General features: G+C 44.6%; 1 protein-coding gene across 1 annotated transcript in view; it reads left to right on the top strand.

Moving 5' to 3' along the window:
- Nucleotides 1-21,417, top strand: part of CABLES1 (Cdk5 and Abl enzyme substrate 1) — a 67,246-nt gene extending 45,829 nt beyond the window's left edge. Inside the window, exons 6-11 of the mRNA XM_035317208.1 lie at nt 3,472-3,571; nt 5,087-5,243; nt 6,240-6,343; nt 15,990-16,096; nt 16,877-17,084; nt 18,879-21,417. Of these exons, the coding sequence (XP_035173099.1) occupies nt 3,472-3,571; nt 5,087-5,243; nt 6,240-6,343; nt 15,990-16,096; nt 16,877-17,084; nt 18,879-19,019 (817 nt within the window). The 3' untranslated portion in view covers nt 19,020-21,417. The remainder of the gene's footprint in view (nt 1-3,471; nt 3,572-5,086; nt 5,244-6,239; nt 6,344-15,989; nt 16,097-16,876; nt 17,085-18,878) is intronic.
- Nucleotides 21,418-26,979: the final 5,562 nt, after the last annotated feature.

The raw sequence follows: 26,979 nt of genomic DNA, 5'->3' as shown, positions 1-26,979 counted from the left end.
TTTCGTGCATCTAGAAATCTGTTTAATATTTAATGGACTCCTAAATTATTCACAAGTTAAAGTGTTCAACTGTTATGTCATTTAAAGAGCAAGCACCCAGCAGGACTCTTGCATGGGGCTTTATAGATCACGTCAAAGCACAGTGTCTGGCTCATTAAAGAGATGTTATATTAATGAAAGAGCAGGTAATACAGTTTATATTCAGTTATATATATCATACAGTTTATATTCAGTTATGTTCCGTTAGTCCTTGCCTGACGCACAGGCTGAGAATTCCTGTTCTGCTTCTTATTTACCTGTTCAGTAAAACTTTCCACCATCCCACAACAGCTTTGGATTCACAAGTCACCCAGCACCGTTCCAGGAAAATCTGCGAAGTGTATGAGGTGGAGAAACTAACTTTCTTTTTCTCCCTCAGTTTTGAGTCTAGTTTCCAACACCACTCAGCAGCTTGCTTTCTGGAAATGGTATGCACAAACAGAGCGTGCACATTTATGTAAATCAGAGTAACTCCCCAAATGTTAGCAAAAACTGGAGTCCAGTTTTTTGCCTCCCGCAGAAATGGCATCCTGATCTGGTGATTTCCTTAAGCTCTCCCTGCTCAAATAACGTAAAGGTAGCAAAGTTACATTCCTGTGATTTATTTTAGCTTTTCAGTGTCTGCTGGAATTGCTGGAAAATTTTGTTAAAAAGCACTTTCGGAAAACAAAACACAGGAAAATCAAAAACGAGGAAGAGGAGGAAGGAAGTTCTCTTCACTTAAAAGCCTATTTGGCAAGGGCCATCTTTCCTACTCTGGATTTTGTAAACAGCTGTTACTACTGCATATTGGTTTGCGCAGTTCCTCGGTGCCATTGGTAATGTAAGTAACTTAAACTCAGGGAAGGCTTGATTTTCTTTCAAGTTCCTATCCTACACACGTGTAGGGCCTGTTGACTGTGGTGCCCCACAAGGGCTCATATCCTGAAGAACCTGGTGGCAGTGGTTTGCTGCACTTAACGTGTGGTTGGTCCCAGAACAACTGTCCCAACCATTCCCCAGGCACAGCTCACACATTTTGCAGGGAGCAAGTGTGAAACATATCCCACTGTTTCCTAGCTGGTTTGGGGATTTTGGGGGTTTGGTGAGGAAGAAGCTGTGCTGGGGCTCCTCCAGAAGCACGGTCGCAGCCCCTGGGCTTGTCCCAGCTGGGGAAGCTGCCCCAGCACCCCTGGGACAGTGCTTTGTAGCTTGTTACCAGCAGTTCCCCAGAAGAGAAACCATAATCTGCCTTAATTTACAATCCAGAAAGGATTTATTACTATTTTATTTAGCTGGCTCAATCGCAGGTATCCAGCATGAGCTTTGCTGAGGCATTTGTGAAGTCTGCTGTAGTAGGAGTGGGAAGAAAAATCACTGAAAAAAAGAATAAAAAGAAAAAAAAGAAAAATCACTCTCCCTGCAAAAAATTGACTAGCTTGCTGTTGGTCTTAGTGACAGGGAGCTCAAAAAGGATAAGCTACACTCACCTAGGAATCTCATATCAAGTGTTTAACAATGTCTTCTATCAGCGAGGAGAGGATGTGTATAAGCTGGGATGGTCCTTTTCATTTGAACATTGATAAGAAACTCTGTGTTGTTTGTACTGATTTTCCTCAAGAGAGTGAGTTAAATTCTCAGTTTTATGGACAAGTTTCTCCCCAAACAGTAAAGTTTTATTACTGTTTTACAACACAAGCAATAGATACTACCTACAAATACAAGGATATACGTAAAGGTAGAGAGCACCTCAGCGTAGCCCTTACAAATCATTTAGAATGAGGGAGAATAACTGCAGTGTTGCTTACAGGGTCCTGAAGGTAGAGGTTTCTTTAAAAAACAGAAGAAAGATGGGAAAAATTGGGGGATTAGTCTTGATCGATCTCCAGCTAATGGGCAGGAATCATTCCAGTGCATGCTTACACTTGGAGTTGACCCTGATCTCTGCTCCCAAAGAACTGATTTCTTGCACGTCCCCAGAGCCACTCCTGGTTTAGAAAAGCTGCTGAGCTGACTCTTTAAACGATGCCAGATTTTTGTTGAATGAATTAACAAAGCTATCTAGCCTTCTCTGTTAATTGCATGGAGAAGTGTCTCCGTGACTTGTTTTCAAAGCTGTAATGGCATTATTTCTTCCTCTGTCCTTGAGGAAGGAAACTAAATTATCCTGATATTGCTAAAGATAATTCTGATTTTTGTTTTGATTTGGGGGCTTCCTCAAGTCGTGTGTTCATTTCTTAGAGATTCATCTCTAGAAGAAATAGTTCCTTTAAGCATGTTGTGTGCAAGAACGGGGAGGCTAATCCGGTGCCTCTGACAGAAGGTTATTTTTACCTAATTATTTGTGCAGCTTCTCAGTAATATGATATCAGGAAACAAAATGATAATATGACACTGTGCAAAGTGAAACCCAGTCAAGAAATTGAGAGGGCTTTGGATGAAAACCTTGATACAGTGTTTTTGTTTGCCATAGAGATATGTTTTCCAGCAGATAGATGTGTTGGGTTTTTCTGGAAGCCAGGTACATGATTTATTGGGAACTCACTGATTGCCAGTTTTCAGAGAAATAAAATGAGTGACAAGATTTGAAGTGAAGACAAGGAAACAGGGTTTGCAAAGAGAAAGCAGTCCAGCAGTCCAGTGAAGAGCCTGCTTCTCCAAGCCTCATGTCAGCATCTCTCCCACAGGTTTTTAAGCATGTACTTGGACCTTAGCACAAAATCATGTGGGAAAACACCACAAGATAAATATTCTGGAGTTGAATACAGTAGCCATTTGTGGAGAACAGATTTGCTCATCATCTTTTTTCTTATCTTCACTCGCGTTCATGATGCTAAAGCATGGGATACAGACTGATTGTCTAAGGCACGTCATTTACCTTTACATATAAAATGACAAATGGATCAGTAATTTAAAGCAGACACCCAAGTTTCTATCCTGAAGTGAGAGAGAGAGAGATGGATTTCTCCTGAAGGCCTCCAGGAGCAAATTCACTGAGCTTTGGACACCTTCCTGCTGGTGGAGGTGCAGAAACTCGTCCCAGAGGTTTTCATGGACAATTGCTTCTCTGCACGACAGCATGGGGGCACTTGGAGACATATTATTTTAGGAGCATCAGTTTATTAGATATGCTAGATTATTGGATCTCACCTGAAGCTTACACAACTCCCAGTTCCCTCCGAGTGCCGAGCTCTGTCAGGTGCCCCCAGTGATGAGGAAGCAAGTTTTGCACCATCAGTGGAATTTGAGGCACATCCAGGAACAAAGTGGGCTTGTTGCTGCAACCAGTAGCTATAATGTGTTTTAGACAACACAGTCCTGTCCGTAGGAAAGGTTGTCTCGTCTGTGCTTTGCGCTGGTAGATTTAGGATTAATGCTGCTTCCGTTGTGTGGTGGAAAGTAAATAAGATGTGCTTATGAAGAGCCGTCTCTGCTCTGGTTTCTGTTCCCCAGGGATATGAAGTTGGATGGTGGACGCCAGTGCCATTCTACTGGAGTGTGTCTAAAAGAGATCATTGGTCTTGAAGGAGTGGAGCTCGGAGCAGACGGGAAGGTGGGGATGCTTCACTTCCTACTCCGTTAGATTCTTTGTAGTTAGGGAAAAATATGGCATAACTAGTAACAAGCACAAGTAATTAAATAAATTACAATGTTCAGCATAACACAATAGTTAAAGCACAGTATGTATGAGCTGTAAATAAGATGAGCAGAAATTCAAGGGGACCATCCTAGCTGTCAATGCAAACAACTCGGTTTCCTTGAAGAAATCTGCCTCCGGCAACATCTGAGTCTGTGGAGCATTACTAAATTGGTGTTCCCCTGGCTCTAGCAGGAGGTATCAGCAGAGAGCATATTGTCAGAGGCAAAAATAATTTCTGGTGATAGCTGTAAGCTGTAATTCTGCTTGCTTTCAGATTTATTTAATAAAATAAATCTCACTTAACATTGCATTTGTCCAAAAGAGCAAGAGGATACTAGTATAAACCTGATGAACATGTCAAAATCCAAGCGTGCATTCATTTGAAATGGAATAAGCAATTATGAGGTTTTGGGGAAAGTGATCCATTTTAAACAAATCTGTACAGAGTAGATTATTTTAATCATATATGAAAACTTTTTTTTTTCTTTTTTTTTTTCTGAAAACCTGATTTACGTTTTGTCCTTCATTTATCCAGTCTGCTGTCATTTCTGGATTTACAGGCTTAAAGCCCTGGGTCAACGCTGCTGCACACGGTGTGCTCACCTAACCAAGTGACAGTCCAGACCCCAGACTGTAAATTCTTGAGGACAAGCTGTCTGCTTATAAATAAATTAAAGCTCACGTGTTTTATTTGATACCTGTTCTGACCTGCTCATAAACCGGTCTGGAGTCTGAGACTCATTTTTTTCTTCATAATACTGTTATTTTTGGAAAATAAACCTAGGAGAAGCAAGACGTAGTCTATTTCTGGCCAAGCATGCAAACAGAGAACTGGTTCATTCTGAAAATAACTTTGTCACATGTTACTCATTCACACAGAGTCCATGCTGGCAGGTAGTAAATGATCTCCCATAACCATTACTGTTAACTTAGGACACCAACAAGACTTTGCCAGACCAAATCCCAAAGGACAAAAATACCAGAGAAAGTGCTTAAGTTAAGCAGTGTTCAGGTGATTTGCCTGTGGCTGATCTGTGCTGAGGGACCCATACAGTAGAAGGCTGTTTCAGTAAAGAAACAGCTGAAATCTGCTACAGGGAAGGCCCGGTGAAAAACCTGACATATTTTTAAATCTGACCCTTGAGTAGGATTTTGTAAATCCCGTGTATTAGAGCTCGCGTGTGTGTTTGTAGTTTTGTTTTGCTGAAGAATTAATGCATTTGCAAAAGCTTTTTTGTGTGGATAAAGTGACTACACTGAAGCAAATGTAGGTGACTAGTGTTTATTCATCTGTGCCTAACTATCAAATCCAGCAAATCCCCTGCTAATTTGGTTTCCCTTGCTTCAAACTGGGATGCCCCAAAGGGATCCTGCCGTGGCTGAGCTGGGCTGATAGTAACTCTCTGTCCATTCTGACTTCCTTTTTAGACGGTTTCATACACACAGTTCCTATTTCCAACCAATGCTCTGGGAACTCGGAGGAACACAATAGACTCCACCTCATCCTTCTCCCAATTTCGCAATGCAAGCCATCGTAGCCTTTCTCTGGCAAGAGCTAACAGCACCCAGGGGAGCATTGATGCAGGTAACTTACCAAGAAGCTTGGCAGTAGGCGACTATTATCACAGAATCACAGAATTGTAGGGGTTGGAAGGGACCTCAAGAGACCATCACGTCCAACCCCCCTTCCAAAGCAGGTTCCCAAGAGCAAACTGCACAGGTAGGCATCCAATTATGAAGATTTATGGGGGGAGACACGCCATGTTTTAACCCCTTTTATGCTTAAATTAAGCAAAATACAGTCTTACGCAGTAGATAACGGAGCTTGGAGTGCCCTTTTCCACGCTTGTTCCCTGTTTGTTCAGCAAAGCTGGCTTACAGATCATGGAAAGTTGAGTAAACACAATCGCCAGTCCCTTGTCATACTGCCAGCCGCTGATCCCGCTCAGCATGCCTCCTTGTGTAACTGGCATTGTTTGTTCCTCCCACATAAGGCTCATCGTGACTGCTGTTTGCTGTGGAAAATACACAATGGCAACACAATAGTCATAAGCTGAAGGTGTAAATCGTACTTGTGACCTTTATTAGGCTGGAAGGGGCTGTGTTTACAAAACCGGGCACAAAACGTACGCCAAAACACTGTACGCTTAAGATACTTGGGCGTGTTAAATGAAACAAATCAAAACATCTGCATAAACAGATGAGAGCTTGTTGCTGGGAATAAAAGTCAACAAAACTTCCCCACTCACTCTCCTCTCACCTGAACGTGGCAGGGTACACGGGACCACATTTGTTTGGCAGGCTTTTGACCTGTGGCTTCATTCTGGGGTTTCATAGAATTGTGCAGTTTCCTAATCCCTATGCTCATATTTACCAGGTAATTCATAAGCTTTAGGTCCTCTGCATCTTTGCAAGTTCTTCTACTATTGAAGTACTTGGAGTGAAATGTGCAAAATTTTTTGACTCTTTCAAACAGCCAGCACGAAGATCATTTTGTGCGTTACCTGTGAACTTGTTTGCCACTTACGTTTACAGATTTGTTGATGTAATTAAAAGTGTTATTTTTACCATTGTTTTATAGGCAGTGACCTGGGAGACTATGTTGAATATGACCCCAATCTTTTAGATGATCCCCAGTGGCCGTGTGGCAAACATAAGCGGGTTTTAATATTTCCTTCATATATGGTAAGTGATACTCAAAACTAGGTGTAGCACAGATAAATGCTAGCAACAATATTTAGAAAGTTGAGGCTGCATTTGGCTGCATTTTAAGAAGATTATTATTATTTTTAATCTACTAATAACAGCTGTTTGGAATGCTTTGTTCTAAATGACAGTTACTTACTGGGACATGTAAAAACAAACTTGTGGAGGTATTACAAAAGTAAGTGCTTTTATTACTGCTCTATTTCATAAATGTTTTAGATGAAAGGCTTGTTTGAACAATGCTCTCATTCTCTCGTTCAGAGGAAAATTTATACTTCCTCTAATTGGCATCTATTACAAAATAGGAGAATGCCCATTAGGGTTTTTCTGAAGTCATGAAACTGTATTTTGTTTTGATACTTATCTTCTACTCATTGGAGTAGAACCTCAGTGTCTTGTAGAGCTTTTGTTTCCCAGATATTTATTTCATCATGGGATAGTCCTTCCTTTAATTGCAGCAATTATGAGCAGAACCCGTATGTTTTTCACCATATCGAAAGCTGTAATGCAACAGACTCATAACCCTTCCTTGATCTCAGCCCTAACTCAGTATTCACCCTGGTGAGAGACTTCGGTAGCCCTTTTGCAGTTGCACCAAGCCCGTAGGATTTGGAGTGCTATTTTGGCAGAAATGTAGCAAGACGCAGTGCAGTTGTATGCATGTGAGCACCTATCTATCTGAATTAGACATCCAAAGCAGTAGTACACTGTGGTGGAAAGCTAATTCTTTTCTTTTTTTTTCAAAGTGGTGACTTACTATTACTCACTCTTTTCTATGTATGAATAGGATAGAATTTGGAGTCTGAAGTGTCATCCATGTCCCCACTTAACTTGGAGCAGAGATACTACTTAGGAAACTATTAATATATATAAAGGTACAGTTGTTGCAGGTTCTTCTCTGCCCCCCAGCCTGGTCTTTATTTGATAATAGTATTGCTAGGTGCTCCTTCTTCAATATAAATGTATTTTACTTGTGTTATATAGATTGAAGCCAATCTTCTTGCTGGCAAGAGTGCTCTGTCTGTTGCACAGAAATAGCCTAACTGAGCTCTGAGGCCGTGTTTGGGTTAAATTTTCAAGTGAGAAAATTAGTATGTCCTCTGCTTACTTTCAGCCAGCTTTACTTTCAGGGTTGGCAAGTTATTTTTGGCTGGCAACCCACAAAGTGTCAACCCTTTATGGCAGCCACGTCTGGGTAGGAAAATATTTGTTAGGTTTTGATACGGTTATTGTCACGGACAGGGAGCTGTCTTCCTTCAAACAGAAACTCGTTGCTAACTGGCATCCAAAATGAACATAGTTTTAGCAATCGTGGTTGTGCCTCCTGTCTTCTTCAGGCTGGAAGTATGCTCCAAACAGTCCGAGTCCTCTAACATCACCCAAAGTCATTGATGCTTGGCGTTGAGGTGGACGTGGTCAGGTGAGTCAAAATGAGAGAGCCAGGAGAGCTTCCTGCAGGGGAGCTCTGCCCAGGAGTGGGTGTGCGATGCCCTCCTTCTCCGTACGCTGGTTAACCACAACATTTTGAGGCCCACGTTTGTGCTTTTATTGCAGTAAGCTGCCTGGGCTTTCCCCTGCGATGGAGGTATGACTAGATACATTCAAGGCGAAAAATGGACTTGAAGGCTAATCATTAAAATCAATGGCATTGTTTGCTCCTTCTCGGAAGGAGGGCACTAATCTGAGAAAGGACCGAAGGAAATTAAGTGCTGTGTTTCATTTGGTGGTGAGAATAGCTGGCATGTGCCAAGAGCTCTCTTGTCTAAGGTCCAAGATTTCGCCGTGATGCAACACAGGAGCTGCACAGCTTGACAGGGAACCAAGGAGTGGGTGTTTGTTCTTCAGCGCTTGGCTGAGGGATTTCACAAGCGGCTGGTGCATCCTTCATCCGAGAGAAGGGAGGAAAGGTCGTGCTAGAGCATCCCAGGAGCTTGCAGGTTTAAACAGGGTTTTGCAATTTGGGCTGCGAGTAAGGAGGGCTTATGCACTTCACTTGCATCCATCTTCCTAGACTCAGCTGGAGTTCCCCCTCCCTGCAGCTCACATCCGTGTGAACAGAAGCATAATCGTCTGTAATTCCAAGGCATTTTCCTCCCCAGATACAAAAATCAGCATATGCTGCAATTAAAGCAAATTGCAGTCTGAGGTCAGCGAGAAACCTGCGTTTCTTTTCCTGGCGGCGCACAGCCATCTTAGCGTTAGCAGACTCCTGCAAAACGACCGCAGCAGTGCCGACCTACTGTACACACAGATTCAAAGCAGCCTGCGGTCCCGAGTGGAATACAGCTTCAATTACTGCCTCCCACGGGTGCCGGAGCAGCCAAGAGCATCTCCAGCGTGAGCACCGTGCATGGAAAGCTGCAGTTTGTAATTAAAGTCTCCTTACTTGGCCAGCATTTAGCATTAATGTTTGGCAGCTGCAAGCCTGTAGGCTTTTTCCCCCTCCTTGTGGATGTCAGAGCAATTAAGGGGGTAAGGTGTGTGACAAGAATCTGAACAAATGGTGTTTTAGAGGAGCGAGGCTAGATGCTGAGCTGCAGCGGGTCTGCAGGGCACTGCCGGCTGCAGAGTGGAGTTAAATGCACAAATACGACACCCAGGAGCCCGACGTGTGCTTTGAGGGACAGGATTGCTCCTCTGGTAAAATGCTCTTGAGGTCTGCATGAATTCTGCTTCACTAAACATTGCAGGCTTTACCTGAAGGTGCAAGACAGATAAAATGTGTGGTCCTGTTTGGATTTTACTCTGACATGAGTGCGGTTTGCACTCGAGCCTATGAGAGAGGCAGTTTCCTGCTTTTTTTTGTGGAGCCCAAGGTTATTATCACTTACATTGACTTTATGGGCTTATAATTTTAGCTGAATTAGTCCTGACTTGCAGAGCATTTTGAACTGCAAGTCCTTGTTTTCAAGGAAAAGGAGAGCTTCCTCTTTGAAGATAGCTGTGGGGAAGAAGTGCTTTTGCTTTGGTCTTTTTTTTTCTTTGCAGCGAAGTTCCTAGCTTTAAAGGATATGCACTTCCCTGTAGCATTTCTAAAAGTAGTACCCACAAACAGCCTGATAGGGAACAAATCTGAAAAGGCAGCTCATTTTTTGTTTCCAGCACAAACCCCACCACTTCCATTAATTGCATTCGCCGTATTCAAATTCTGGTGTACCCCAGAGAAATTATTTCACTTTATGTTGGCTTTGTAGGAGAGCCTACAATCTCTGACACAATATAAACAGTAAGAGGTAGAAGAATTCATGCTGGAGGAGGCAGGGGGAGGGAAACATCATGTCATGGTTAACAGATGTCTTCCTGGCTGATACTGCTAAAACAGGAATTCTTGCAGATTCTTAAATCTCTCCAGAATGGGAACTTCCACCAGCTAGCAGGCAGAGCAGTAACTTTGCTAGCATTTCACGTCAACCAGCATGCAGCCAACATCTTCACTGTCTCCCTGCATTCCTGCGAGCAGAAGCAAAGAGGAGGAGAAAACTCCCTCTGCAGCATGCGTGAGGACGACCCCCACAGCTCTGGGTTTTGGTGGTAACACAAAAACACAGGAGCGTGTTCAGCTGGCTGCTGGCTGCTGCCAAAACTTGCAGAAAAGGAAGAAAAGCCTCGATCAGTAGCATCTTGACTTTGAGTGACCCTTGTGTAATAACATCCCTGCAATATCCATCTATCCATGCCCAAGGGATACGCTTGGAAATTGGTTTTTGGTCCTTAACGACAGTTTCAGTGCATTGCTTTAATTGTATCAAAACAAATTGACATCTATACACTGCTAATAAAAAAGCATGTTGCAGAGGACTGAGGGGCTCTTACAGCAGGCTGACCATCAGCCCGCATTTGCCAAGTACAGCACTCGTGTCAAGCACAGCCAAGCTGCTTTATTAAATATTAGTCTTCCAATGTGATTTTAAAATTAGAACTGCTTGCTGCTCCATCCGTTCGGTCTAACAAAAGCCCTGCATGATGATAGAGCACATTTGCTTTCTCGCTCCCCCCTTACTGTCTTTCACAAGGAGCACCAAGGTCAGAAGTCCTCCACTACCGCAAGCGTCCTTTGATGTCGTCACTGTAGTTTTCGAGCTGCTTCTGTAGCTGGAAATTAAGAAGCATCTCCAGATGGCTTTTTTATCAGCTGCTGGCCTCGTACCCCAAAGTCTCAGGGAGCAGAGGATCAAAGCGGTGGTATATATTCATATTTAAAGCCAGTGCTGGATGGATTTGATGCTATATTTGGCTGAGGCTCCATTAAATACGTATTTTGAAGCAGTGACACACTGTATTAATTGCGAATGCTTTCAGCGTGTTAACTGTATAAAATAAACTGGCATCGTTCCACGTACCTTAATGCAAAGGGGCAGCTTGGAGGTGATTTGCTTTGTGAAATTCTAAATATTTTAGGTTAAGTTCCTTCAATGTCAGTAACTTTCTAACAGTGAGGCATGTTTTAGTTGTCCCTTTTCTTTTTAAAAAAAATCTTATAACAAAGAAATCATTCCCATTTTCCATCACTGTTTCAAGCCTCTGCTCCAGCGGGATCTCCCATGTATGTGCACCTTAAGCCATCGCTACGTACATTAGGTTACTGACAGCTTATAGCCACGTGGCTGATCACGCGTGGTACGCACGTGCACAGTCGTTGACTTCTTCGCGTCTGTCATGTGGCTGAGACCTTACCATCGCGTACTGGAAGTCTCTGAAACCCATCGTGTCTGCTCTCCATGAAGCAGATTGATCAGAGGTCTGCAGTAAAGCCAGCTGCAGAGAACCTATCGTGTAACTTCCATTTTATTCACCTGTTTTGTTCTGATTTTACCCTTCGTAGAGGGAGATGGAGGCAGCCAAGGCTAGGTCATCTTTTACTGGTAACGTGCCAAAGTAGGGTTTATTTTCAACAATATTTCATCCTGCCAGTCTTTCCAACCATTTCAGGCATCCTGCCTCCTCCCGTATTCATGGAACTATATATACAGCTTTCCTATGAGAAAGCAGCTGCTTGAAAACGCGTGTGAATAACACACGAGCTAACCTCCAAGCTCGAAACTGCCAGCCATGCAAGACGTGTGCAGAGCACAGGCTTCAGCCCGAGCCTTCACCACGTTGGCCAGGCATCTGTCAGCCACCATATTTCAAAGCTTTCATTTGTCTTGTGCAACCTCCATCGCCAAACTAAAATACAGGTTTACAGATCTGTATACAGAGAACACGGACAGAGCTCGCGAAGGAGCATTTCTGAATACTGCAGCGAAATGTGTTTGGTGCAAATAAGCTGCCAGAGACAAGACAGACGAGGCTGGAGGACAGAAGTTACAAACACTGGAGATTAGAGTGCTAGAGAGATGGTCGGGTGCTTCCCAGTGCCTTGCTCGTGCTGACAGCCCTGGAAGTGCAAAACGGCTGCCTTCTAGGGAATAACGTTGTATATAATTAAGCGTATTTGGATGGAAAAACGCCATGCTCCTTTTAGGGGATTATTTAAAACGCCACCCTAAAATTCAGAGCATTGGTGTTGAGCAGTGCAGGCAAGGCAATAGCAGAACTCTTCCAGACAGACAAAACTTGGCTTACAGTGATGTCTTTTCCTGGACACAGCGAGTTTGTTTCTAGCTCACAGACAGCCCAAGAGAAATAAAATTGCCTAAAGCAGAGGAAGAGTAAATGCTGAGCAGAAGAAAAGGTGGCAGAAGATGACTTGGGGTCAGAGCACTCCCATTTCAGCAGGAAGATCCCGGCTGGTCCTTGTGGGTCACTGGGGCACCCCGACCGTGCTTTTGGCCTCGCACGTGCACTGAGGTTTCCACCAGCCCGTTCTCTTTCCTTCCCCATGGGAAGGGGAGCAGCAGAGGGTCGGTGCTGGGCCGCTCGGGGGGTGCAGACGGGCAGCTCCAGCAGGAAAGGATGGAGAGAGGATGCTTGGGCATGTGGGATTTCTCCTTAGCTTCACGGGTACACAGCATGGCAGCAAAAGGGCTGCCCCTCTGCTGAGCAGCGCCCCAAATACAGTTATCCTATAGGCACCAGCTGAGAAAGGGGCATCCTGCTGCTCAGGGGTAAGTCAGGATTCTGCTGCAGCCTGCAAAGAAAAATCAGGGGAAAAAAGACAAGAAGTTGCACAATTCCTTTTCTTGAGAATAAGGGCAGTTAGTTGAGCTCTCCAGCATGGCACTGACAAGACGAGACAGCTGCCTTAGAGCCAGTGTGTTCAAACATGCTGCTGTTATCCTGTTACATGAATCAAAAACAGCACACACTAGCTTTCATCTGGATTTCATTATTGTGATTTATATCGCAGAGACTGTTGTCTAGCAGGAAGCAGCAGTATTCGGAGTTGGAGGGGGGGAGATCCTTATCGCCAGGACAAAATTGACAAATCTCTGCGTTTAAAAATAGCTGTACCTCATTACCATTCTCAGTTTTAAGCCGTCTGCTTATTCTCAAGACTCTGAATGCTTTGCTTTAAATATTTTTTTTAAAAAAAAACGAGGCAACATCTTCTGAAAAGATTTTAGCTGAATACTGGCTGATCTCCTCAGCTTAGCCAGAGGAGTCCCAGGTAACACCAAGATCCCTGCAGAGCAGCGCGTAAGGCACCCAGGAGGCTACTGCAGGAGCCCAGGGCTCACCCAACCACCCCGGAGCCACCTGGGCACATTCATGCTGGAGGTGAAAGCAACCCACCCCTGCCGTCCTGCAAAATCAACGTGCAGCCCTTCAGCTGACTGCGGAGGATGCTCAGGCCCTCCCTCCTCTGTGGGCTTTCTGCTGCAAAGAGGTTTCTGTCCTGCACACTCAAGTCGTGTTTTTTTGTGTGTTTCTCCTCTGTGCAAGGCGAAATGGTTACCTGGAAGGAGCCAAGTGCGAGTCTGCCAAAAAAAAAAACACACAAAAAAAACAACATGATGGCTTTGTGGGAGATAATTAAGATAAAACTAAGGAGCTCTGTGGTAATGGAGAGCAAACAACAGGCAGTTGAGTTTGCAATGAAGCATGAAATAAGGTATAATGCAGCTTTGCACGGAAGCACCAAGCCTTCTCTTTCTAGGATTGCCCAAGACGACCAAAAAGTGCTGATAGTAACTAAAACCATCCTTGGATTTAATAGTGGGTAACCTTTATGTGCTCAGCATCTCTTGACTCTGCAAACAAGTGAGGCGTGGACCAATGTTTCTGTATTTTGAGGAGCAAATAGCACTGGTCTAAAGTATGCTATATGGCTTTTTTTCAGCAGTCCTCTTAGGGCAGTACTAAAGAGGATCCTTTTTAAGTCCACAGAAGCATATTCATGTAAGTTTCAAAGCACACAACTTGCTGATGATCCTCTGGCAGAAAAAAACCTCAAACCCCCAAAAGCAAGCAGTAGGCAAGCAAGAATCAAAATCCCAGGGAAAGGAATGAGAGGAGAAAGAGAGAAATTGGTAAGATTTTCATTCTGCAGCTCTTGAGGTCTGAGCCCTGCAGGCTGCAGGCAAAGCCTCCCACAAGCAAGTGACTTTCTGAGACACCCAGGCAAAGTCTCCTGTGTACATTCAGCCAAATCCTCCCTTCCTTCCACCTTCAGCAAGACTGAAAACAGGCAGACCCACACATTCGGCTGAAGCCTTTCCCTTCTGCCCCAGGTAGGGTAAGGTTTCTGCTGCCTGTCTTTTCTTCTCTCCCCTTTATTCAGGCATGATGGCAGTCTGCCTGCTTCAGCATCAGGACGGTATCTGAATGTTTAACCTTAACAGTGCTCTGGTGTCTTCCCAGACCTGTGCTGTAGCTGATCCGTACACGTGCAGGGCAGCAGGGATCACTGAAGAAGAATGACGTGGCCTTCTCCTTTTTGATGTTTTCTTGTAACTGGCAGCTTTCCTGAATAGGGCAGAGTTTTGTAATAAATCTTCCCCTTTATTGAGCAAAATTTGGACAGGCGCTTGACATGTAACTGTGTCAGAGGGGGCTTGCAAGCATTTATACTTAACAGCAGGCAACTCTTGTGCTTGATGTGCCCAGCAGAATTACCTGCCAGGATGTCGTGGGGAGCAGCTTATCTGGACAAACGATGCTTTTCACACTGCAAGGCAGGCAGCAGAATAGCCCTCATTTTAAAATGTGTATATGACTGTGACGACTCCCTGTGGCTAGTTGGTTTTTTCCTCTTCATATCAGCATGTTTATCTCAGATATTGTTGTGTGCTATTCAAGGAAGAAGCATGCTCTGCTTTCTTTTAAATTCTTGTAAACACCCATTATTTCAGTACCACAGCTCTTAAACAAAGTGCAGGAAAAGTTAGATGCCTTTTGCTCCTCTCCGTGCTCATTTCTGATCCAGCCAAGAACGCGATCAGATAACAAGAGTTGTCCAGTTGCTCTCCGGAGCCATTACACCCTATCCTCCACAGCCCTTCCATGTTTTATTATTGATTTTTTTTGGCTGATTTAGATTCCCATGAGGATGTAATGCCGTGAGGCTCCATCTTCTACAGGGGCATAACGTGGCAAGTGTTTTGTATGTCTCTTTCCTTCTCCCGTCTAGAGTCAACAGCCCTTTGCTCTGATAGAGTTTAACCATAAGCAGAAAGTAGAAGGGAATAATGATTTTACGGGGAGGAAAACGCAGGGTATATAATCCATATGGGATGCACCCACCTGCTGTGTGCTGGGATGTGGAAATCCAGGATGGGGATTCCCTACACAGAGGTGAACACGCTGTGCCTCAGACTGTTCCCACTGCCCATGCTTGAAGCTGGCCAGGAGCTTGATGCCCAGGGACGAGGTTGTCCCCTGGCTGCCCAAGCCAGGGCTCTTCTCTGCTTCTGTCCAAGGGGCACAGCAGCCAGAGCCAGGAAGGGAACGGGCACATCCTTCAAGTGAGGGTTTAGCTCTTGTTCAGCTGATAGTTTTAGGCCAGGTGAGTGGTGACAGAGGATTTTGGCAAATTGCTTCACGAATGAATACTGAAGGAATGAGATAAGTCCTACACACCTGTAGCTGCTGCTGGTGGTGGCATTGCAGGACTGGCCAGGAGGGCCCTGTGCTATCCAGGGAAATTCTTCAGGTCGTGACAAAAAGGAATAGGAATCTCAGTGTGAAGTAAACAAACGGAGCACTTCTAACGTGGTCCTAACTCAGTATTTCTGTCCGGTTAGTATGTAAGCTATGACAGCATTACTGTCTTGCATTCTACTGATTTACCCACGATTTAGTCTAATTACCTATTTTATCACAATTGTATAGCACGGTAGTCAAGAATTTGTACCAGCAGATCCTTTGAGGAGTCTGTTTGAGACTGGCAACATGTTTCAGAACCACACACAAAATCTGGTCATCACGTTATTGTGATGACTTGTTTTGGCATAACAAGGATTGTCAGCTAGGTTTTATCCGCCCACATTTGGCTTCAGCTCATTTGCAGCAATATTTGGAAGTAATGAGGTATGGGTTGTTTGGGGTTTGTGCTCAGCACTCATCTCAGATTTCAGGTCACTTGTTCTGACGGAGCGGTCACAAATTGTTACCTTAATTCAGACTTGTTTTTCCCCTCTCTGAAATCATTAAGCATTTGTTTGGTATTCCTTGCTTTCAGGGACTGAGTGATCTTGTTTGTTACACACTAAAGGAATGATTTTCTCTTCACCGTGTGTTACAGACCACAGTCATAGACTACGTGAAGCCATCAGATCTCAAGAAGGACATGAATGAGACCTTTAAGGAGAAGTTCCCTCACATCAAGTTAACCCTCAGTAAAATAAGAAGGTACGTTGCAAAGCATGGTATTGGCAGCCACATGATACAGCTGTCTCACGTTTCAGGGCCATCGCTGTTGTACATGGAGAGACTCGCAGCACTGATTGATCTTCCAGGAGCAGTGACCTGCAGAGGTGCAGAATAAGTCAGACGGTTGCTTTGATTAGTGGGCTGAGTGAACAAGATAGGTGAACGAACAAACGTGTACCACTGAGGTGTCAAACTCGGCATCTAAGAGGACGAGGATATGAGCTGGGCTTGCACTATACTATCAGATCTGGAAAAATAACATAAAAAAGACTCTTGAGTATATGGCACTTAGTTTGAAAAGAGCCTGAGATAGAAGAAATGTTGATTTTTGTGCCTTGTCCAGAGAGCATGGCCAGAAGCAAAACAAGTGATCAGTTTCACAGCAAAGTTTTAATATTTCATCACAGTTTCCAGTGTAGCAGGCTAGACATACTGCTTCACTGAAGTAACGATGATTTCATTTGACTGCAGTGGCCAGGATACTGATTCTCCTTGCTGTGTAACTAGAGAACTCTGCGGTACGTAGCAAGGTTGGGTTTGACCAGCCATAACCAACTGCAAAGCTGCATACAGATCACAAGCACTCGATCTGTTGTTACTAAATGATTTGTATGTAGCTTAAGAGTTCTGATGAAATGTTTTTACTAAAAGTGTCAAAGCTTTACAATTACTTCTAAATTTTTGATACAACTATTATGGTAAAATGAGAAATGCTTTAACATGCAGCTCACAGCATACTTGTCTGCTCTCTTTACCCAGCTTGAAGAGAGAAATGCGCAAGCTTGCTCAAGAAGAATGTGGTTTTGAAGAGCCCACGGTAGCCATGGCCTTTGTCTACTTTGAGAAGCTCGCTCTCAAGGGGAAGCTGAACAAGCAGAATAGGAAGCTTTGTGCTGGAGCCTGTGTTCTTTTAGCAGCCAAAATTGGCAGTGACCTCAGAAAACACGAAGTCAAACATCTTATAGATGTAGGTATCCATACGTTTCCAGTGTTCCTTCTACATTAAGTGCCAGTGTGTGTTATACACAAGCCTGCTTATCAGTGGTCATGCCCTCCTCTAGGCTGCCAGCTCTACAGCTAGCTAAACACATTCCTTTATTTTACATTCGTGTGGAAGTAGGAGAGATCAATGTCACAACAGAGGACTGAGAAACTCTGATGTGATTGAAGACCCTGCTGTCAGATATTGTTAGGTCTGAGAGATATCTGACCACCATTCTGTCAATACAAGTCAAAAGTTAACCTTGTAGAAATTCATTTTGCTTTTAATTGTATTTTTAAGAGTGTTAGTAAAGACTTTCCTTTGAAAGATAAATGTAGATACTAACTGGAGAAGGCATCTAATTGACTTCCAGTTTGTATTTTTTTCATTAAGCTAAAAATTTGGGCAAGAGGACATGGCTTCCATTCGACACTTCATCCCAACTTGTTTTTTGGTAGAGGAAGGTGTTTGGTCTTCTAGCCACTCCATGTTAAAGAGTTAAGAGACAGAGGGTTGTGTTATTCCATAGTCCATTTGCAAGAACTGAGATACCAATCTGGTTTAATGCTGAAGAAAATCAGTGAGGTAGCTGAGTACAACCAGCCTCATTTCAAGAGGCATGGGACTTGGCTGGGGGCAGAACTGGACTCATACCCTCCTGCCACAGCCACAGAACTGGTTTGACACTCAGTTTGTTAGAACGTCCCTCAAATAACTGAGAAAAAATAAACTGAGTGGGAGTTGGAAGACCTGGCCTCATGCTGTCGTTAAAGATTGGTCCACCCTTAAGTCGCATTGAGCTTTTCATTAGATCCAGTGGGCAGAGACACAGCAAGCCAGGGAGGTCATAAGAAGTTGGGGGGGACGAGTGGGTGGTATTGAGAATGTTCCTGAACAGCTGTCTGCCTTCTTCTAGCATCCAAATCCAGTGAAAACAGCAGAACAGATGGGAGGTTAAGTACATTACAGTAGAAAGTCAACTATGAAACCCATCTCGTCTCCCTTGAGGACAGTAATTTTTAATACATACTCTACTTACAGTTGTTGCAGATGACACCTTTAGCCTCTGAGGTATTACAATCAAATACACATAATTGCAGCATAAATAATTGTCCTAACAGGGCCTTGTAACACAGCCTAGCACTGAAAAGAAAATCTTAGTCTTCAAGCAGAGCAGGAATTTGGTAGGCAGGTACAAGGTGCACCTATTCCATCACACAAGTGATTGTATGAAGCTAGGTGTTCCTCTTCCTGCATCGGTAATCATTATGATCATTAGAAGATGAATCTGCTAAAGATGGAATGAGTGGAATGACAAACATGCCAAAAATAGCATGTCTGGCCGAATGTTGTAAACAACCTTCCCAGTAAGAGATGGGTGCATCTGATTCGTCCCAGTAGTTTGTCACCTGCTGGTCAGTAAGGGAAGGGGGAATACGAAGCAATGTGACACTGTCATAAGCTGCTGCTCAGCACATTTAGGTCAGTTAAAAGTCTTGCTGAACAATGTGGTAAGGAAAAATCAGTTCTGAATAAGAAGCAGAGCATGCCAACACTGATGCCAATGCTTTTCCCACCTAGGAAGGCTCAACTCAGAGGTAGGAGCAGAAATCCTCAATTATCATTTTCAAAATCTAGAGCCATGCAAGCCCAGCAAGGCAGATGTTTAGCAACAGCAACACATGCTTATTTAAACGTTTTTAATAATGTCTTTTGTAAGAAGGCACTAGAAAGTCAAATCCTCATTCACAAAGTCTTTGTTTTTTCCTGTTGTTGCAGAAACTGGAAGAGAAGTTTCGGCTGAACAGGCGAGAGCTGATCGCCTTTGAATTCCCAGTGCTGGTGGCCTTGGAGTTTGCTCTCCACCTTCCTGAGCACGAAGTGATGCCACACTACAGACGCTTGATCCAGAGCTCCTAGCACTGGCTGCCCTCCTGGGAAGGGGCTCTGGACTGTTCCCACTCAGCTCCCTTGAGCTGCAGTTACTACTGGAAATGCAAAATCAGACTCCTAACACTTCACTCTCTCCCTTTCCAAAGCAGTTTTTCCAGCGACTGATAGGGAACACTGCGTTGACGTAAGACTCTCAGCTTTGGCAAATTTACGTATCGTTACTTTCTCAGAGCAGGTAAAGACTGAGATGTTGGTACATGGTTAATGTGCTGAAACTGGGTGGCAACTGACCCTGCCTGCGGGGACTACAGACGTAAAAGTTACCTGTCATCAGTCATACAGAAATACGAAGGGCGTCCTTCATTACCACCCCTCTCTCAATCACACAAACCCTGGAAGCCCACGTGAGTGCATTCTCATAGTGCTTTTTCTACAGACCTGCTGCAACTTACAAAAGGACTCCCTAACGTTGTGAAAAAGCTTTTAAAAGAGGATATCTTCACTGTGTCAAAAAGAATGTGCCAATCTATTTTTGTATCAGCAATTGAAAGTGCACTTTTTCCTGTGGGGTGTTTGTGTGTGTATCCATGTGTGTGTGTGTGCGTGGCACTGACCTGATCTGGGTCCAGGTGGTTGGCTCGGCGGTGTCAGCGTGTATCAGTTACTGATGGCGAAGATCAAGGTGACCTTACGTGTTTACTTCTTGAAAAACATAACTACTGGAAAAGTGGTAAATGGGATCATTTTTGGACACTTGTTTTTTTGTTTTCTGTTTTTTGTTGTTGTTGTTGTTGTTGTTTTAATTCTCTGATCTTTCCAACATTTTACCTTTCAAAGGATTACACTACTATTACAAGAGAAGGATCAGCAACTGACCATAAGTTTTCAGTCGTGTTTGTGATAAAGATGAAAGCATTAGGATGAGATTTCCATGTCATGTTTTTTAAAAATATCTTGTGTTAAGCCACATGCATATTTTTAACCTTCGCACTTTTCCCACTGTGGAGATGGTTAGACTTGCACTCTGTAGTGTTGTATTTCTGTGCTCTATGTTAGAGTGCGTAATAAGCACATTTATTGTGCTGTATCTTAAAACAGTGTTTTATTAAAAAAAAAAAAGAAAAAGTAGGGCTCAGCAGTATAACAGGTGTCTTAAGGCTCCAACGGCAGGGGCATCAGCTGTTCAAGGTTTGGTTTTTAACTAGAACTGACTGTGCAAAACTTAAAACCAGTGCCCATTTAAGTTAAAGGTCCAGTTCCTTTAGACATTTCAATACTGGAGTTTTACAGGAAAACCTCTTGCAGCTTCCGTGGCTCTGACTGGACACCCAGAAAGCTGGGGAGCTTCATCCGAGCTCCCCGATGCTACGTGCACACTATGCTAGCGCCATGCTTACGGACGTTGCTCAGTCGTCGTTACGCTGTGGGATTACACCCGTGTCCAACCTTCTCTCGTGCAGATTCACTTAGTAACAAGCCTTGCCCTCAACATGCCCCGCATGGATCCAGTAAAGTCAGATACTTACACTTACGGTATTCAAATAAAAAAATCTCAACCACGAGATTTTAGCTGAAGCCTTACCTCTCTAAGTTCGGGAGTGCTAGCTCAGAGTACGGAAAGGGCTTGTGAGCAGAGCGTAGAGAAGTGGGACATACCAGAGGATGTAAACACACTAATGCTTACTTTCTTTCGCTTTTACTTTAACCGGTTTTATTATTTCCTTCGGTTAGGCCAGGAAACATCCAGTTTCTTTACCAGCTTTGACTCCTCTAAATTCTAGTATGATAAACGCCTGTGTATGAATACTCTATAGGATCTGGAAAGGTTGAATGAAACAAGTCAGGACAACTGGGAATTCGCTTGATGCTGTTGCTCTCCCTCCATTTTAAGGGGGAGGGCCACTGGGCTGGCTTACAGTTATTGCTAACACTTGCCTAATTACTGATCAGATACATTCCAACAGGATTGGGGGGGGGCAAAGAGAAAAGCGTGCACTTCCCGCCCCGGTGCAACTCCCCAGGCCGCTGCAATCCCCGCATCGCTCCTGCTCCCTGCTGCCTCCCGTCCCCAGGCAGCCCTGGAGGAGAAGGGCCCAGAGCCTGCAGAGTGCTCAGCGCCTACAGCTGCCCCCCTGGCTGATTCAGCCCCCGGGCAGTGGTGTAGCAAGCTGGTCTGCAAAGCAAAACGGGCAGCAGCCCTGCTAAGAGGCCCTTCCATCCCTGGCTGCATCCCTCCCCACCAAAATCATGTGCGTACATTTGAGATTCGCTTCTGATGGCAGAGATCTGTTCCCAAGAGCGACCACTCGAAGCTAAGTGGAAGCTTTACCTTTCTGTAAAGGCTTCTGCATTTTGCTTTTGAGTCTTGATTTCTTTTTTTTCATTTTTTATGTTGCTTTATAGTATTGCAGGGAAAAAAAACAAATTGTGATTGCAAGATACAGACTAAAGAATGACAGTCTTACAGTAGTCTTTAGAGACACTATTGAATCATGCTGTCACCTCTTTTGTCTTCTGTGCTGCTACCCGACCCTGAGCTACAGTTTACACAGATTTCTGGGAGGAAATCTGCTTGCTGGAGACTTTCTGCTTTTTGGATTTGTCATTTTGCGGGCGGGAAAGGGGTTTGGGAGTGCTGTTCAGTTACAGTTTGAATGTGGAATAAACGCTGAAGATGGTGATGATGTTGCACTGTTCACTTAGGGAACGTATATAAAGCCATATGATGCTAGATCTCAAAGCACAAAGCTTGGGCAGTACAATTATGGTTAGGACAACGGGCAGCATTTGCCCCCCCTTTGCTCCCCAACCCTTGGAAAATTCAGGCTGAAGTGATAGAAGAAATCTGTACCAAACAACAAAAAATGTTGATTGTTTGCCTTTGTCTTACATGGTAATGAGTGTTGATTTACAGATGATTTTAGGTTCATCTTTAAATAGTGTGGGAAATGATCCATTCCATATCACTTGTTCTGTTTTGAAATTATATACCATACACTCTACCATGCAGAGTTTTTTCCTTTTTCTAAAAAAAAAAAAATAAAAAGTTTAAAAAAAAAATGAAAAGAACACTCTTTTCCACCAGTGACAGCAAGTAAAATTATTCAGCACTCTCATCTGTATGTGTCAAGTGGTTTTGGTTTTTGTCTTCCTCTGGGACATTAAGCTGCTTAGTGATATGCCAGCGGCATGACTGCCCAAGGGCCCAGGGCATCTCCTGACATTTATCTCCCTGCACATGCCCCCCACTTGCAGGGTCTTTCCTCCAGCCCAGATCATCTTCTTCCACCAAGGCCACAGGTTTTTTTTGTTTGTTGTTTTTTTTTTTGGTTGGTCGGTTGGTTTTTTGGGGAGGAGGGAAGGGGGGAAAGGTTGCTGGGTTTGCTTTTCTGGAGGCACCAGCTCCTCCTGAAGCCATAAGCCTGTTTTGCCCAGCCCAATGGCCATGTGCAGAAGCACGAGGCACAAGCAGGCTCCCAAGCATTGCTTCTGTCTCATGACCCTTGTTAATTGGAGAAGTTTGGGTACGCCACTTATGTTTGGGCCCGGTGTTACTAAAACGTGTAGCCAGTCCCGTACCAGTCGTAGCACAAACAGCAGGCTGCCAGAACTGCAATCTTGAGCACTGAACCCCGTTACCTGCCACCAGTTTATTCAAGCTGTCTTTCCATCACCTTTAACACCGCCTAAATCCAGCACCTAGGTAGGCCTCGCCTGGCCAGAAGGCCTCGACAGATAGCAGCCATTTATCATGCTCTTTCATTCCACGTCCACTTTAATAAAGAGATTTCAAAGGTTTGGCTTCCCACCCCTACCCATCACTGTGCTCCCTAGAGCCCCGCAGTTGTAAATGGGTGGTTGTGGTGATAGGAACGGCAGCCGGCTTTACGTGGGCCCCAGAACATGCAAATATACGGAAGAACACTTTGATAGCTTCCAGAACAACCCACAAACAGGCAGTGGCTTCTCTGGGATAGCCCATAGTGTGTTTAAATGCAATATCTTTATCTAATTGCTTCAGCCACGCAGCACGGAGCCCACGGGCTAACTTCCCTGGAAGGAGTGAGCAGTTTGTTAGGAGAAGATAACACCTTCCCACAACGTTAACGGATTTTGGCACCCGGCTCCACATTAAAAACACAGAAATAACATTAAAAAAAAAAAAAAAAAAAAAAGGTAAAACAAAATGTAAAAGTTGTTGAGAGAAGTGAGAGACTGAGCAATCACAGCAGCAGTGCCAACATCAGTGCTCGAGACTGAAAGCTGTCCCAGGTTGCGCCTTTGGGGAAGGTGGGAGGAGGATCTGAACTGAAATTGTTCATCTGGCTGCCATTTTAAACTCTGTAGTAAAGGGAAAAGAAGTAAAGGGGAGAGGGAAACTTGAGATGCGTCCTTTTAACGGGGCTTGCACACAAAGAGGCTTTTCTGAAATCCTGAACCTGGCTCCGGCTGCACAGCGAGTTCCTACAGCCAGAGACTCAGTGCCTCGGCCTATGGGACTTCTGGTCCGGGTGAGCTCAAAAAGCCTCTTTCCATTCACTATAAACCAAAAAATAAATAAATAACCTTGTCCAGAACCCAGTGGCAAATGTCAGGACCAATAGCGAGAGCAGGAGTTATGGCTGTAGCGTGCTACTGGCAGAGAGCAGGGATGGTGGTCCTGGGAAACGGCCTTCAAAGCAAGGCAGGGCAAGGAGGTGCTGTTGCCTTGAGAGGCAAAAACTTCCATCCCTTAGAGAGACCTAAATATTGGTGACCATCAGAAGAAAATTCAGCCATTCTCTGATTTCCTCTAGCCTGTCACACAGCCCTTCCCACAGTCCTGCTGAGCATTACCTTAGAGCAGGTAAGGGCCTGGCCTCTGCTAGGCCGCTCAGAGAGCTGCTCCAGGACTTAATGCCTCAAACCACGAGAAGCCTTCCGATTCAGTCTGATTTAACTTGTGACTAGCTTGTAACTCTTTGAAGTCCTGTCAGCAGTTCACCTAACTGAAACTGAAATCCTCCACCTATGGAGACTATGGCATCAGTGTCTCCTCAGCAGCAGAGGATATTCTCAACAGCATTCAGGTATTTAGTTAGACGAGATACTACAAGGAGAACGGAGACACGAGAAGAAAACAGTGCTCGTCTAAAGCAGCAGAACCATGAAACGTGAGAGGACACCCAAGCAACTCTTCCCTCCTATGGAGAGCTGCCAGTCACACTGAAACCGTCACCTTTTGCTTGAAGCCCTCATTGCTGCCAGTTTCTCCAGGCCCCTTGCTGTGTCTCTCTCTTCTTCCTTTGACTCCTCTACCTTTTTGGCACGCGCTCCAGATGGGATCATGGATAAACTGGCAGCAAACACCCACTCAGAGTATCAGTAAACAGCACACAGAGATTATTCAGAGTTAAAAGAAAAGCCTCTGATCCCAGTGAAGCGTTGCCTTTGCTGTCATCAGTGGGTGCTGCCACCAAGGAAGAAGCTGTGCAAGCCAGGCCTTCAGAACCGCTGACATTAGGCTTAAACATGCTCGTTTTTAATTCACCAGCATCCCTGAGAGAGCCTTTATAATCTAATCGCCCTTCCATCCCAACATATCACAAGACTCACAGGTTTACCTGTTGCCCACTGCTTCCCAGAGGGTTTTCATTTGGGGTTGACTGGGAGAGAGTGAGGGTGAAGAGGCAGAAGGGGAGAAAACACAGCCTGGTTTATTTAAAAGTCGCTGTTACGTCCTGTGTGATCACAGAGTGGTTAACCAGGAATGGATTCTGTTCGTTGATTTAGGAGATTCTCAATGTTGTCTCGAAGAAACAGATGCTTTGGATGGGGAGAGGAGATAAAGCACAAAGAAGAGATGTAGAAAAACTGCAGGGCTGAGTGGTCTGAAACTGCTCGAGGGAGGAAGGAATGGTTCACAAAATCACAGATCTGCAGAAAACAATGGGAGTCTGTGGTTTCTGTTAATATTTTCTGCTGGCAAGCAAAGAAGCCCAACTGTATTTTTAGTTTAAAAAGATAAAAAATGTAGTAACACAGTATCTACAAAGTTTTGAAAAGCCAGATAAAAGGCTTTTATTTCTAAACTGCTCTCATCCCACTCAGAATGGGATGACAAAAATGACTGAGTTGTTGCCATCAAAGCTGGATTACCCGTCTGGAGCGTGCTGCCTCCCCAGACCTGCCCTGCTTCCCAGTGGGGTGTCTCTGCAGAGCGACGCCTGCGTGAGCGCCTCCAGCAGAAGGGCTGAACCCCAGGCATCTACCTCACGTCCCCCCGCTTCTGTGGGTGAGAGCACAGCTTGTGAGGCAGTCAGCTCTGTCTGATTAACCTGCCATGAGCAGGCCTTCTCCTTGAGAAAGGTCTGAGCTCTGTCTTCGGGACAGGGCAGGAGCACGTGGTGGGGCTGGCCCCAGGTGTACACGTCGGCTATGTGTTGGTTTCAAGTTGAGGTGAGGCCTTGGTGTGCACCAACCAGCCCACCACCCGTTCTGCTTCCCTTTAAAGGAAGCCCACAACACTGACAAGAAAGGGTGGAAGGGGCCATCACCACATTTGTCCATAGGAGCAATCTTAGAGGAAAAGAGAGAACCAAGGCATGTTAAAGACAGGCCCATCTAAAGAAAGGTGAACTGAAGCAATGACTGCCCGCACATCATCGTCATTCATTTCCTCATAAAAAAGGCAATCTCCTTCCTAAAAGGGTACTGAAGCATGGTTGAACTACAATCACTAGCAACCTACCTTCTGCTTTCTAGGCCAAAAGTGAGCTGGTTGTACCGACCTCCAGGTCCATGCTCTGACCTCCCATGATGCAGCCCACAAACTAACTGCTCTGTAGCTCTTTGTAGACCACAAGCATCTTAAAGAAACATCAAAGCACTCATTTCAGATGGACAAAGTCCAGCACATTTCTAAACATCAGTAGTTTTTTCCAATCTCTCTTCTATTGTGAGCATTTTTCTAGCCAATTCAAGCAAAAGCAAGTCATTTAAATATACATCTTTCAGATGCACGTCGTTCGAAAGCACTTCGTTGAAGAGCTACACCCAGAGTGCTTATGAAAGCTCGATATTTAAGACCTTCTCCTGGAGCAACATCCTCCCAGCCATCCTGAAACACCCTTCTCCAGTGAGGAGCGCAGACTGGAAGCCAAGTAGGAGCTGGCGTATTTCTCTGGGTAAAGATTACAATTCCCACAAAGATGAAACCAGGACTGTAAAGTGCACTTTTTTTTTTTTTTTTTCCTTTTGGTTCACCTTGTTGTATTTGAATAAACCCACAGATAAGCAGGAAGATGCTGGTGCAGCGCAGGGAGCTGGGGCTGGCTGACTCTTTCATACAGGGCATCCGGAGCTGCAGTCCCCACCCTCTGTCTGATTTATTTTAAAAGCCTGCTGCGTCCATTAATGGAAAGTTGGACTCTGTTCAGGCTGCGATGGTGTCCATGGACAGGAAAACGGAAAGTTTCAGATTAGAGCTGCAGGAGGCCAGGAAGAAAAATATCTGGTGAATTTAATTGATGGTGGCAACGCAATTATTGTGAACAAATGTTAAAGAAATGGCAGTCTGTGACCCAAAGCAAATTCTTAGTTGGGAAGATAAAGGAGGGCAGCATGAAAGTCTGCCAGGCCACGGGGCTGAGAAGTTGAAATGTTCCTTACCAGTGGGTAGGTCGGACACTTTGCTAAGTTGATCTTTCAAAGGTTTATGATAGGCCAGCTATCACTGTGCCATGACGTTTGCTAACCATCCAAGTTAGTTCTTCTCCCTCTCTCCTTAATTTCTTAAGGATCTGAGACATACCTGATGACACTCGCGCATCCCCATTGTTTTGTACTCAGCAGAAGGTGGCAGGAGTCCCAGCACTATCATCCTGTAGTCTCATTGAACTAAGCAGCTGAGCAGAGGGAAGAAGTCGTAGCGGCAACCTGTGCTGAAGACCTTGCAGACACTGGGGAAGCCCATCAAGGCACATGGACGCCCTGGAAACCCACCCAC

This window comes from Oxyura jamaicensis, chromosome 2 (assembly GCF_011077185.1).
Source record: "Oxyura jamaicensis isolate SHBP4307 breed ruddy duck chromosome 2, BPBGC_Ojam_1.0, whole genome shotgun sequence".
Classification (NCBI taxonomy): domain Eukaryota; kingdom Metazoa; phylum Chordata; class Aves; order Anseriformes; family Anatidae; genus Oxyura; species Oxyura jamaicensis.
This window is presented reverse-complemented; position numbering and strand designations above follow the sequence as displayed.